The 14,198-nt window shown below is 35.5% G+C and overlaps 1 protein-coding gene across 1 annotated transcript in view; it reads right to left on the reverse strand.

The window, feature by feature from the left end:
• LOC114871252 (zwei Ig domain protein zig-8) overlaps nucleotides 1–14,198 on the reverse strand; it is a 219,763-nt gene that overhangs the window by 19,811 nt on the left and 185,754 nt on the right. Inside the window, exons 4-5 of the mRNA XM_029176926.2 lie at nucleotides 5,528–5,747; nucleotides 1,128–1,225 (exon numbers count right to left, since the gene is read on the reverse strand). Of these exons, the coding sequence (XP_029032759.1) occupies nucleotides 1,128–1,225; nucleotides 5,528–5,747 (318 nt within the window). The remainder of the gene's footprint in view (nucleotides 1–1,127; nucleotides 1,226–5,527; nucleotides 5,748–14,198) is intronic.

The raw sequence follows: 14,198 nt of genomic DNA on the forward strand, positions 1-14,198 counted from the left end.
CATTACGTTCCGTTGGAACTGTTGTAACAAAAGGGGAGATAATGGCCAATGGAAAACTCGAGCAACGAAACGGATAAAGATCCCTGGATTACAGCTCCACCATCTTGTTCTTGTATCTAATTCCTTCTATTTACAGGGTCCCCTACCGTGAAACCACCCTGATGAGAAAACCAGCAGACCTTTGCCTTTTTTTTAGAACAGAGCCATTTCTTTCAACAGAGTGAAACTACTCTTTTCTGCTGTTTATTTATTGTCTTGATAAATTGAAATATTCTATATTCTTCTTTATTTTGGACTGTATTAACCAATTTTGACCAATAAAAAGTTTATCAACTTTAGTTTATTTTCTTTAATTTATAAATTAGATATTAAAAAATTAGAATTAGAAATTTCCTATTAAGGAATTAGAAAATTAAGAATTAAGCGAAATATTATCATTTTGATAATTGGAAAATTGTCTTGATTATTGATTTTAATTATTAACCGAAATTTAATATCGTTCAAGAAAACGTTTCCTTTAATATTCCCTTTTTTTAATTTTCTTTACCAGAGGAAGTTGCTAGGAGTTCGGAATAGAATTGATAAAAAATTTTCTGATCGAATCAAGTTTCTCGCTGCGTTCAATTATTATACAAAGACTCGAGAAGCTCGGAGTCGAGGGGAATCTTTTGAAAATTCCTTTTGCATTCTTCTGTTTGAAACGCGTGAAACTATTTCGCCGAAGAAATTCGAAAGAATAGGAGATTCAGTTGCAGCTAGGAAACTTCGATGAAAATGGTATATCCTACTGATATCGAAACTTCCCATGGATGTTCGTGAAATAATTATTTCAAGATATACATGGTAAAAATGTTAGAGAAAATAAATAAATTGTTAGAGAAAACTAAGAAGAAAAATTAGTATCAAGGAAGATATTTTGTTTAAGAATGATTTCAAAAGATTCACGTTTGACTTGGTCTCCTCAAAAATTCACAGATGCGTAAAGTGATCGCGATTGCAATAATATCGAGTGTAATTCGAGGTCTTCGAAATACATGTATAAATATCAGCCCGTTTAGAATCAAGGGACTGGCTAAAATACGCGGTATTAGAATCGCTGTACCATGCAATTTCTATATGCAACTCACCATTGATGACGTGCACGTTGACGCTGGCCTTCTCTGCCACAGTGGGCACACAGCTATAGTTCCCAGAGTCGCCTGGCTTTGCATGGGTGATCCTCAATCTGTAATAAAACGAAAAACCGATATTAATCTTACTGAAAATTCATATTTCATACATATATACTAGTTATGATTTTCAACATAAAAATAAAAAATAAATGATGATCAAATTTTCATTGAGAAACTTTTCTTTCTGAGCAATAGAAAAACAAAAAAATTAGAAAAATTATGTTTATTACCTACAGTAATACTTGGATTTTAATTTACAGAGAAATTAATCGTATAACGATGTGTAAACGACAGCAAATGGCTTCGATTTCACGGAACGATCGTTGTTACGCGGTTCCGTTCACGAGCTATATGAAATAATTAATGACGAAATTAACAATGAAGTGTCGATGATCTAACACCCTATTAACTGGTGTTCAATAGCGCTTGCGGTACGACCAAATTTCCCCTCAACGAGAAATATAAGCGTTTTGTGATTACACTTCACTGCGTATTCATCAGTTGAAATTTTAATTACTTCAAAGTGATGTATTTATACCGAGTGCTCTAATTATTGGTAAAAGCTACCGACTTTCTCTGTCGTTGAATAGATCAATTTCCTGATTTTCACTGACAAATTTTCAGTATTTGGTGTTAATTTTATATAGAAAATCATTTTTATCGATTATTATAATGACCTATGAACGAGATGGCTGCAAATGAACACAACAGTATATTAGAATAATATCTATTCTAAATAGAAATGATTTTTTATATGGTACTAATAATTTTGGCAAATGTAATCCTTATACGATTGAACGTATTAAAAAATTCATTAAGCGACTAATACTAATTAAAATTACAATTTTATTATTTAAGTGAAATAAGAAAATTGAATTTAGTATCATCTCTGAGAAGAATTCTAGAATGTAATTTTATCTAAAAATTAAAAAAAACCCTGCAACAAAGTTTTTATCCCAGCCAGTACGTAAAAGGAACTAATTGTAAGATCGAATAACCAGGTCAGAGTTAGCTACAATCCTTCTTGTCTTTTCTAATGGCAATTAATCCTCCTGTCGCGAACCTCGAAGCAACACACACGAAATTACACTTTTCAGCATCATTTAACACGAGCACACTGTACTACCAATAAAAGTCATTGGACGTCTGTTGCTAGAAACAGCAGAAATATTGGGTATCATATCCAGGCGTCGTAAATAAATCCAGTGATCCTGTTCGCCTAAGCGTATTATCCTGGTGGTAACGTTGTACATCATCCTTTTCAGCGACGTAATAAAAGCACCAAAACCCTTCTGCTTTCGCGACCTACCACTACTTTGTACACACTGATGTTAACGGAACAGTGTGTTTCAGGATAAGTTATATAAATCGTCCCGAAGGGACGAATATAGTTCACTCGTGATATGTGTTCTATTTTTATGAAACTCTTGGTAATTGAACATTTTTGTCTCGAATTAAACGATTTAAATAATTTAATGGGAGATTTTCAGTCAAAGTACAAATGTTTTTGAAATATTACATATTCTGAGGATAATTTAAAAATCAATCATTAATTGGAAGGTTTTATTATTTTGGAAAATTTACTTCTTATCAAAATTATTCGTTTTAAATTAAAAAAATTATTAAACTACCTTTGTGAAGGTATATGTCAATCTTTGATTACATTTGCCAATTTATTTTTAATTTGAACATAAATTGGTATACTCTAATGTTAAATAGAAAACTGATACCGGATGTATGAAACAATTTTCACACTCCATTATCGAGCAAATAAAAATCCTCTAAGTCTACAATAAATCCACTAGGTCAAAGGAGGGTGTCTCTCCCAGAGAAGAGAAAATAATTTGACGTCAAATACACAGGTGACACAATGTAGTGGCTCGTAAAGAAGTTCCAAAGCAACTCGTTCCCAACAGATTATTGATTAATCATTTACTTGTGTTTCAGTAGTTTCATCGTTCGTCGTACTAACGTATTACACCCCTGGGGCTAATAACGATCGTTTAAGAACTACGTAACAGTGGCCCTGGAGTTGCTGTTCCACCGACAAACCGAGAAAGCCTTGAGAAATAATTATTTTCATTTTCAACGAACAAACTGGGTCTGCCTTTAATAAACCCTCGAGATAATGAACGTAAATAACAGGTGGACGAGGTTAGTGTCGCCCAGTGAATTCTGTTGACTTTGTACCACATTGCTGATAAAGTGGTTGTGAAATGTTTAATTCAATTTTACTGAAGCTATTTTAACTCTTTCATACCATATACTAAGGATTAATTGACTTAACAATTTAACTGCCAGGATTATAATTGGTACGACACCTTTTATAAAGAGATATTAACACTTTGATAGTCAGAGATTTTATGATTTTTGAAATTTCTCTGAAAGGAGATTATTAAATTCAGGGGGAATTAATTTTCAAATTATAATTAATTATAAGAAATTAGGTAATGATTGGTAAAAGTGTGGAGAATATGAAAATTTTTATTTCAATTTGATAATTAGTATTATTAGTAAAGTACTTCGCTTTTTCAACGCTTGGAAATGTGCTGTACCATCTAATTAAGACACACAGAAATTTCATGTAATTAGGTCCGTAATTCTCCCAATTTCAAAGTTTAGGAGATGAGGGTATAAAAAATAACTTAAATCAGATTCCGTTTAGCGATCTTTAATCCTCCGTGGCCCATGCGGAACTCCTCGAGAGAGAAGTCTCGCCACCCATGCTGCACCACTCCCCTTGCCGTAGCGACTCTACGGCGCACCATGCCAGTATAAACATAGATAAGGGCCCGATCTGGCCAACGCTTACAAAAGCTTTAATTAAAAATGAACACTGAAATTTTGAAGTGAAAAAAATTTACATAATGTATCTAAAGTAATGATCTAAAATTTTGAAAACCAAGAGAAAAATATTTTTTACTAATCTGGTAACATCTAATTGCTCATTCTAGGGCTGTAGGGCATCGAGTTGTACAGGTCTATTGTGTAACCACGTAATATTCAGTTGGTCGTCGAGTAGGGTAGAAACAAGGCGAGCGAAGTGTCCTTTGTCAGCTGGCCTGTGCACCGTGAAGACGGATCGGGCGTGCTCTGCATTTCTAGCCGGACCTTGTCAGCCCTTGCCGCCATTTCTGTCACGTTATTGCAACCGTACTGCATCTGTTTTTGGACGTGATTGACGATTGTCAGCCCCGATGAATTTACGAGGTCGTACATTGGCTCAAGAACCCCGAATTAATTGTCTCGTGGATGACACTGCATGTTACTATCTCTGTCTTTTTGCGGCGGAACATGTGTTCGTCGGTCTTTGTTGTGAAAATTAGAGCCCTGCGGCGAATTGCCCTTTGAAACACTTGTAGGGATAACTAGTGGATCAACGGTTATAGTTTTGATGATTCATGCGGGCGATAATGGGAGAGAGATTATGGGGATGAATGGAGCTGCTGTTAGAAATTAGTGTCAGGGGTGATTTAGTAATTTCTCAGGCTTTTTATAGGTTTTTTACTTTCAGATCTTTAGTATTATTAACGATTATAGCAAAGAGATAGGTTTTGAAACATTATTGATTTCTCAAGAAGGATACTTAATCAATTTGTAAATTTTCAAAAAATCTTATCAGAGAAATTCAATAACTTTCAAATGATATTTAATTAACTTAATTAAGAGTGCTTGAATTTTTAGGACGGCTCTCAAATTCTGATACCGAGAATCGTTAATTAAAGTTAAATAGCTAAATAATTAATTCTGAGATTCATAATAAAAATTAACAAGTTTTGAAGTATTTTTTTATTATATTCGTGAATCGACCTACAAGAATTTCGGGCAAACTTTTAATTGGAATAGCAAGTTTCCACGATGGTGCATGCAGTTCACGAAAACGTCTCTTTTTATTAGAAGAAAGCTATTCACTGCAGAAAATCCTGCTTTGTTATGAAACATTTTATTCAATTTGGAAACTTTTACTATAGAATCGTTCTATACCATTGTTCTAAGAACTTTTAACCGAACATATGATGGTACCAAAAGTTGTCATAATGGTACCTTTAATTTTATTTATCTCACCCCATGTTTTATTTCCATTTATTAGAGTTCAATTTCTTGAGCTTTGAAATTTTGCTCTTGTATTAGTATTAATTTTTTCCAAAATGGAACTTTGAAATTTAACCTTTAAAATTATTACCTTGTATAATTACTAGCATCAGCATCTGTTTTCTTCTCCCTAAATTAATTAATTATACGACCAGTGTCCCCATAGTAGAACCACCAGGTATTACGTTAAGACTCTTAATTCCTCTACATTTTTATATAGAAAATAAAATAAAATAAAATAAAATAAAATAAAATAAAAATACCTTGATGTGAGTGCGTCGCTCCATTCTGTTTCCACAGTGATACGAGGCTCACCGTTTACGTCGTTCTCCGAATGTGGCGACGTTACTACTGGCTGACTACCACGGTACCAAGCTACTGTACCCAAATCATGAGGTCCTTGAGACATCAGGCAGGTGAGTGTGAGAAGGCTGCCAGTTTTTACGTATATATCCGATGGCCCACTTATTCTAGCTCGTGCTTCTGTAACAAAAAATGTTTTCATTCGTCAGTACAGCTATAATTGGATTTAAGGTAGGTATTTAAAAATTGATATTTTCAGAATTATTCAGAATTTTTGCAAAATATCTTGTACAATTTTATTAGAAATCCCATTAAATGAGTAATTGTTAAAATAAAATATTAATTAATTTTGAAGCACACTTTTCTTCATTTACTTTGTGCTTATTTGATTAAATTTATGACTATAGGTAATCGTCAAAGCAGTTAAAATGTTAAAGGAATAAAATGATAAGAAGTTAGAAATCAGAATGCCAGTTGACTAAGCTTTAAAGGTAGTTTCGAATGCTGCGTCAATGTTACGGACCTGGCTATCCGATATCCGATACCGATAAATTATTCATATCGCGGGGAAATCGCGTCGTATATAAGCACCTAGTGTTGGACCATCCTGGGATTTAGTTCGACCTACTTTGTAATTAGCACGCGAATGGTTTCCTCGACGCTGTACATTTATAATGTGCGTGAGTAATTAGGTGCGACTGAAATTATCGTTCGAATTTACAGTGAGAGGTCAAATTTCGTCCTAATACAAACAGTTCAACCCTGTCATCCCATTTATGGGTCACAAAATCTTACGTATTCAGTCTCGTTTAACAAACACGATACCTTAACAGGTGAAAGAATTTAACTACTTAAGATTAAAAATAAAATATGTTAATAATTTTACAAATCCACACATCGTATAGAATGTTTCAAAAATTCAATGGCAACCAAGTGTAATTTAATATTTGATTCCTGAAAAGTTGAACAGATGTCGAAGAGATAGGAGGAAAAATTTCACCCTAGATGTATTAAAATTTAAAACATATAAGACTTTTGACAGGATACTCGTTGAAAAGCAACTATAACCGAGGTTCATTCGCAGGTGTTCTCAAAGCGAGTGTCAGATCCTTTCGAATTCTGCAATAAATCTTTAAATGTCTGACGTATCCAGTTGAAGCCTTTCCTTCACTTGGTTTTTCTTTTTTTTCCTATTTTCCGCACACTTTTTTTCGAAAACCCTCATCAATTTCAGCCCGGCCAGAGAGGTATCTATCAGGCCACAGTTCAACGAATACGGGCTAAACAGAAGAAAAATGTGTCCAGTCACCGTTGAGATATCAAATTCGAATGGGAATAACGAACATTCGATTTGTGGTGTTTCATAGCGAAACAAACTAAAATAAATAAAAATAAAATAAAGTAAAAGGGTAGAGTGCAGTTTTATGAAAATACAAAATTACCCACCATTCATTAAAATTTAAGTTTTATATAATTATTAATTAGTTGAAAATTACGAATATTAGCATTTTCATTTTCGAAGAATTCAATGCAAAATTGAAAGTTAATTAACATCAGAGATTTTACAGATACTTTCACACCAAGAAATCATACTAATTGTAAATGGTTAAAAATGGCTGCTCGATAAGATTCACGATGAATGGAGGGTGGCAGGAAAAAGCATTAACGAGTAATTCACACCAAGCAGAATCGACTTTTCATTATGGAAAAGTTGGACCAAGGCTAACTCTCTCGCGGGAGAAGAGGAAGCTCGTTCAACTTCCTAATGAAATGTTCCTTACATTGTATAAAATAGATAGCGACGTCTTTCTTTTGCTCTTTTAAAAATTCTTTCACCCACCTCAACTTGGAATATAGGTTAGAGACTCTTGCTTTAAAGGGTTAAAGCTAACAAGAGACAGAGAACCTTATCGTTTTCTCTGCCTTCTTTCACGTCATATACATATAGTGTATTCCTTGCACTGTGTTTTATACAAATCCCAACAAATTTTATAATCTGGACTAAAGAGAAATTTATTTAAAATCCTGTATTAACTAACTACTTCAGTATTTAGTTATTAATATTTTTATATTATCGCTAAATATCTTTCAATAAAATTCTACAAATTCACGACTATAAAACATCATAAATTATCCACAGTCAGCTAATAAAGAAGATCAATCTCTCAGTGAACAAAGAAAAAAGAAGTCTAACCAACCCACGTTGAAGCGAATCCACCCTCCACACGATATTGCTCATAGCGAGTTCTCAAAAAGAGGTTTACGCCGAGTTAAAAAAAAAGAAGAAAGAAGGTAACAAGGAGGAAGAAAAAGGAAGAAGGAAAGTAAGCTTTGTAAGCAGCGGCAATGAGCTTACCCCGGGTACTTCTAGAATACCGGCGAGAAAGGGGTGAGACCTAACGTTAGCTAGGGAGAGAGGAAAAAAAAAGCCTTGAAAGAGTGGATGTCCTTTTGTCGTTGCACCCTGAAAACCACCGACACCAAGCGTCGCGACGCTCGGTGTCGTTACCGGTGATGTTAATATCTTCGTAGAACATTAGGGTTTATTAGAAACGAGACTTCGTGCAAGCGAGCAGTTTCTTTTCTCTCTTCTTGCATCCTTTGTCTTTCTCTTTCTTTTCAGGAAGTTGAATACGTTTTTAAATTTTCAGCTTGATATTTTGTTCAAATAGTTATTCATACATTTCTCTTACATCAATTTTAATATTATTAATTATTATTATAGAAATTTTGCATTTTTTTCAAGATTTATAGTTCTTAATTTTCTTTAGTAAAATACAAAATTTTTAACTTCTAAGGTTCACAGTATGTTATTTATTTATTTTCGAAAATATTTTTGGAGGCTTTCTGAATCAAAAATCAAAGTAGATATTCCATATTATTAGCATCTGTTTTTTGTTATTTGAATTCAGGGAGATACAACACAGCCAAGGATTAAAATCATAAGGAGAACAGGAATCTGTCTTTTGAAAGGGTGTCATGGGGTTATCGGGAAAATTCAAAATCTGCGTAAACACAAGGACCATGATTACGTTCACTGGCAAGAAGCACTTTGGGCGTGCAGATACGCGTTAAATTACATCGTTATGCAAATTGAACGATGTTGCTAGTTTTCGAGTCGGCTGAATTGCCCGACCGGCAAATCCGATTAACCCCCTTGCCTCTCTTATAATAACGACACTCGTCCTCCACTTCACAACCTAATTTCACTGATTCGCCTTCTAACTTGAACGAACGATGGAAAATTTTATCCCGAGTAATGAGCAACGATGTCGTTTATGTCCTGCTATCCAGATAAATCGTTCGCGAACCGATTTAATTAGCTGCTACTTGATCCGTATTTTAATCTATGTATGCTATCCTTCAGACAACTTTTTTTTCTGAATTTCATTTATGGAGCAGCAATAAATTATTAATTGAAATTAAAAAATATTGGAACCCGAGTCCATATGATTTATACCTTTAATCCAACTTCTTACTTATGTATTTATGAAAAAATTAATATGCATCTATAAGAAATTTAATATCAAATGGCATTGTTTGAATTCAAAGAGTTGAAGATACAGAATTAATCAACGATACTTCGATGAATCATCGATAATCCTTGGATTATCGAGGCCGAAGGTACCGTAACTCATTCGAGACAGACTTTAAGACGAATCGTTCGAATTAATTGCTTTTCTGTCGGACGCATCGTACCATTGCTCGCAGCCAGTTGTTGATCGTATCGAGGATTATTCGTGTAATTTACGCCAGTTTCGTGCGTCCTGCTCGAAATCGATTATTTGCCACGTTTAACTTCCATCAGCGTTCAACCAACTGTGTTTGTGCGGCTGATAATTGTAACAGGAATTGCGTGCAATTAGGCACAAACTGGAATTGTGCAACTTTGATTCCTCCCTTTGTACAACCTGCCACGCGATGTTGTTAGTGATTCGAACTGTTCAATCGAACTGAAAATTGATTTTTTCACCTATCAAACCAACATCGACACCTGTCAATTAATTTAAAACACCTTTAAAAATAAATAATTAATTGAAAGTAAGAAATTCCAAATTTCACATTATAAAATTTGAACATCGATAAGATGATCGATCGAAGGTGTTCGATATTTCCGGAAACGGTATGAATAGCCGGCTTAAATACTCGAAGGCAACGGATGTTAGAGATGCCAATACCGACAGCTGGCCGTATATCAAACGTCAGTAAGTCGGATTTATTACGTTTCAAAGTTTAACAATGTCCAAGGGAGCTAGTGCCGATTGGCGTGACTTTAACCGAGTTCACCAGCAGCTTCCCCGGTTCACGATAGATAGTACAGAGTAAAAGGAAGAAGGGGGTTCTCGACGGTGATTCAGCCGGAAGTTGCACGGGTTTTATCGGTTCCACGCGGACCCCGACCCTAGCCCCTGAAGAAAATAAAATCTGCACGAGATAGATTGCGAACGAGCAATAACCTTGGATGTTATAGTGGATGGCTTTCGCAGGTTTACAGTTGGATTCCTGTGTAACCAGTGATTTCTATTGGGCTACATTTCGATAAATGTTTCGGGGGGATGTTATGAAAGGGATGGAGGCGAACGGATGTTTGCAGACACTGCTCTTATTCTTTCTTATCTATGTTTCATCTTCTTCCAGCAATAGGATAGATTTTCCAACATATTGCTTTATTTGGAAATTTCGTAGATTCTAAAAATATGAAATTCTTTTTAGAAATATTAAATTGTAGGCGTTTAGTGGAGGGGAGAGAGTTTCGTCTCCCCGGACGCCTTGAGTTCGGGCCAGGGAGCACTAGGTGGCGACGAGATCGCGGGTGTTCTCTCGCAAGTGCTCTCCCGGCATGCCGTTCGGATATATAGAAGTTCCGAATAGCGGTACGATAGGTGTCTGGGGCAGGGATCGTCTGTTGTCAGCCCCACTGACGAGTCTGACAGACGATCCCGAGACGAAACGCCTTTCTCTCTCCTACAAAATGATATTGATAGTTTCCTATTTCCTAATTGTCCTAAAGTTTTAATTTCCTATTATTTAAGAGAATTTCACCGCGAATATTCCTTCAAAAGCAATATTTTCCTGGACAGTTTGTTTTGAAAACGAGGCAAACGGAAACAAAAGCGAGTTACGATCAGAAAGCCACAAAACAACAATGAACGTTTCAGAGAAACGGTATACAGGATGGTGCAAAAATTCGTTCTGATCCCAAGTAGGATGCATAAAAGATCTCAAGCTAGTAAATACGTCGGGCCGAGTCGATTCGAAAGCACCACACTTAACCCATCGCGTACACACACGTGCACCCTCGACAAGAGGTTGGAGTTACGGTGTTTATATCATACACGTTCGGTCTCGTTGTAAAATTTGGAATGTTGCCCGAGTATCTGGGTTAAGAGTGGCCACTTGGGTTGCATCGGCGAGAAGAAAAATGCTCGAACGTCGTCCATGGTTCCCGGAACGGATTCCCCTGATCCCAAATGCTTTAATCGATCTGAAAACCATCCTCGATATATCGACGAGTCTGGAGGTGAATGATCGAATAGTTGTTTTTGAAAACCATTAAACAGAAGACGAAGATAACTACTCTACCTAAACTGACCACGGGTCTGGATGAACAAAATTAAAAATTAATTTTCTAATCGAATTCTTCCATCTGTTATTTCAAATTTCCTTTCCCCTTTCATTCATCCTCAACTCGGCTAAATTAAATTCATCCGACTGGTCGGTTACCCCCTCTGCAGCAGTTAATCCATCAAAATAAACTCCGCACCACATTTCATCCCATAAAACGAGAAACACGCCACAATATGAACATCTTCCAAGCCATATACAGCATAGAAAATTCACCCCTTAATACAACACAGTCCGTTGCATTCGCGTACCAATCATCCCGCGTAAAACCATCTCGTAGAGGCAGCAAATACGGGAGTAATCCTCTTCGTCCAGATATTCCCTGGAGCAAATTTTCTCGCGGAGAGAGAGAGAGAAAAAAAAATAGGAAGGCAACAGGAACAGAACGGCGAAAGCGTGGCTCGGGTACGCGAAGTTGCTATAAATCGTGATGCCATCAAGACGGACGAGCGCCCATCCGTGGGACGATAATAAGCCGTCCATGTTTCTAAGTTTCCGCAATTTCCAGGCGCAAAGTGAATTTATACGGTGGCCAGCAGGCCGTAATGCAAACCGTTGGCAAGTGAGTTATTCGACTCGCGGGACCATGGGCAATGGAACTTGAAGCAGGCCACGAACAATCGTTGCTGATGATAATCACTCGGGATACGACAATGGGCCGCGAGGAAACGCGAGGAAAAAGCAACGGACGAGTTCAAGAAGACGCCCGAAGGTGGGTTTTGGACAGAGCCGCAAAACACTGGGGAGTTCAGGGAAGTTCATTTAACTTTAGACGATAATCACTCGGTCGAAATGAGATAAACCGGCCGAGCCGAGAACGGTCGAGAGCTTTGGGAATTGTTGTTTTATGTTGTTCAATGATTAGTTAGGTGTTAAGAGATTTTAACGAGTGGGTATATATATTAGGACCTTTTGTATGCTACCATTAGTCAAAGAAATAATATTCGTATCTGTTAATCAGAATATAAAATATAATTATTTTGTTAATAATGAGTTTTGTGCTGGAAAATAATATGCTCTGTAATTATTTAATATTTTAAATTTTGTTTTATATAATTTTACACATTTCTTCAGTTATGTTTCTGATTAATTAAAAAATGAATCTAATGTTTGCTCATCTCTTCTGTTAAATTATTGTTTATTAATTAAAATTTAAAATATAATACTAATGTTCAATCACGTATTTTTATTCACGAATATTTTGAAATAATTCTTTTCCTTTTATTCCTACAAACTCTCACGTACTTGCATTTGATTTTCATTCAAATGTCTGCATCTATTGTTTTTGTAGAAAAAGGGTGATCGCTGCAAGGAAGATCCATGCGAATCCCATAGCTTAAAACTTAAACTAATACGTCAGTGCGTAGGATGAAAGTTTCAATGTAGAACGTAGACAAGGGAATAGCCTGTAGAATAGTTAAGTTGGTGTCCTATAGACGATGTAATCTGGGCTACCTGTTCCTTAAGCTGCTTACTGTCAAAATAACTTAACGTGCATCCATGCTGTCCCAACAACGCGTCTAATGTCCTACTTAGCGCATCCTACTTCATTACTAATGCAAAATTTGTGTGTATAGATTAAGGGAATTACAAGGAATATTTGTCCGAGTGTAACATTGAAATATTCCGCTTAAAAGCGGATCCTATTGAAATTTATACAAAAACATTGAAAAGAATAATTTCACCTATCACTGATAGTGTAATAAGTGTAAAGAATGAAATGGAAAATGAAACCATTGTACTTTGAAGAACTGCAATTAGAAAATTATGATAATCAACCATGAACCCACGGTTTAGAGTTGATTTATTACAATAAAATACAACCGATTTGCGTGAAAATGACACTGACATTTATACATACTCTCTAATTACTCTCGATATTTGCGTTTGGCGATAATCATGGCGACGATCTCGTCGAACCAAGTAATTATCGTCAAACTTTCAACCGCATAGTGTGTCGTGCAAAAGCATAATCGTGTTTATCATTAGAATACCTCTGTTTATAGCTGTGAATAGGGATGGCACACGTGTCCCGTCGTTATCAAGAGAGAACATCGATTATTATCCAGCAACACAGCACGTTCATCTGGCTTGATAATTACAATCTCGTTCGGTATTCTGCTAAAACGTACGATGGGATAACCGAACGAAACCACTTGTAGCTTAATAATAACACCATTAAGCCAGGGTCACCCCGTGTAATGGGGTTGTTACTGTTCTTCCGAAACCGATCGGAAGTTTATGGTATAGGAAATCCCAGAAAAATGTGAATTTTAAATAACAATAGCAGAAAAAAATTGTTTTATTACAATTTTATAATATTATTAACTAGGGCTAGAAGTTAATCGAGTTATTTTTAATTTTTACCTTCTTCACTATAATATGTACTACTTGAAATTTTTATTTTTATTTTAAATTAATACATCAACGAACTTCAAGTGTTCTAACTTAAAGTCATTAAGAATGAACACCTGATACTATCCGCTGTCTAACAAAATTAGATCAAAATGGAAGGGGACCACTTTCGGCCTAGTCCTTTGTCAGGTAACATCAGTCCATTGTACTCTTTTTAGTAATTAACACGTCCAATAAGAGTGTACTACATCTACAATAAATATTATTTTTAATATCAACATCAAACCTATCGAATTTTTCTCTTTCTAGCATCAATATACGACCGAATAAATTTAATCGTAACTTTGTAAGTAGTCAATAAAATCTCTTATAAAAATTCAGAGTATAAGTTTAAGCATGACTGAAAATATATGCAAAACGTTAAATCTTATAATCTACTAGTTTTCTTGAAATAAATTTTCAAAGAAAGTATAAAAAAAGGGTGGTCAAATGAGAATCTTTGGTTAACCTAAGTTAATCTCCGCAAATAATAGAAATTTTTCATTTACTATTTACATTTACCATCATGAATCTACTGAAAGTTCACTAAAAAAGAATCTACTTCCCAAATTCGTTCAAACAGCTCTGACATCGCGGTTTCAACAAAGTGAC

Source organism: Osmia bicornis, chromosome 10, assembly GCF_907164935.1.
Source record: "Osmia bicornis bicornis chromosome 10, iOsmBic2.1, whole genome shotgun sequence".
Lineage (NCBI taxonomy): Eukaryota > Metazoa > Arthropoda > Insecta > Hymenoptera > Megachilidae > Osmia > Osmia bicornis.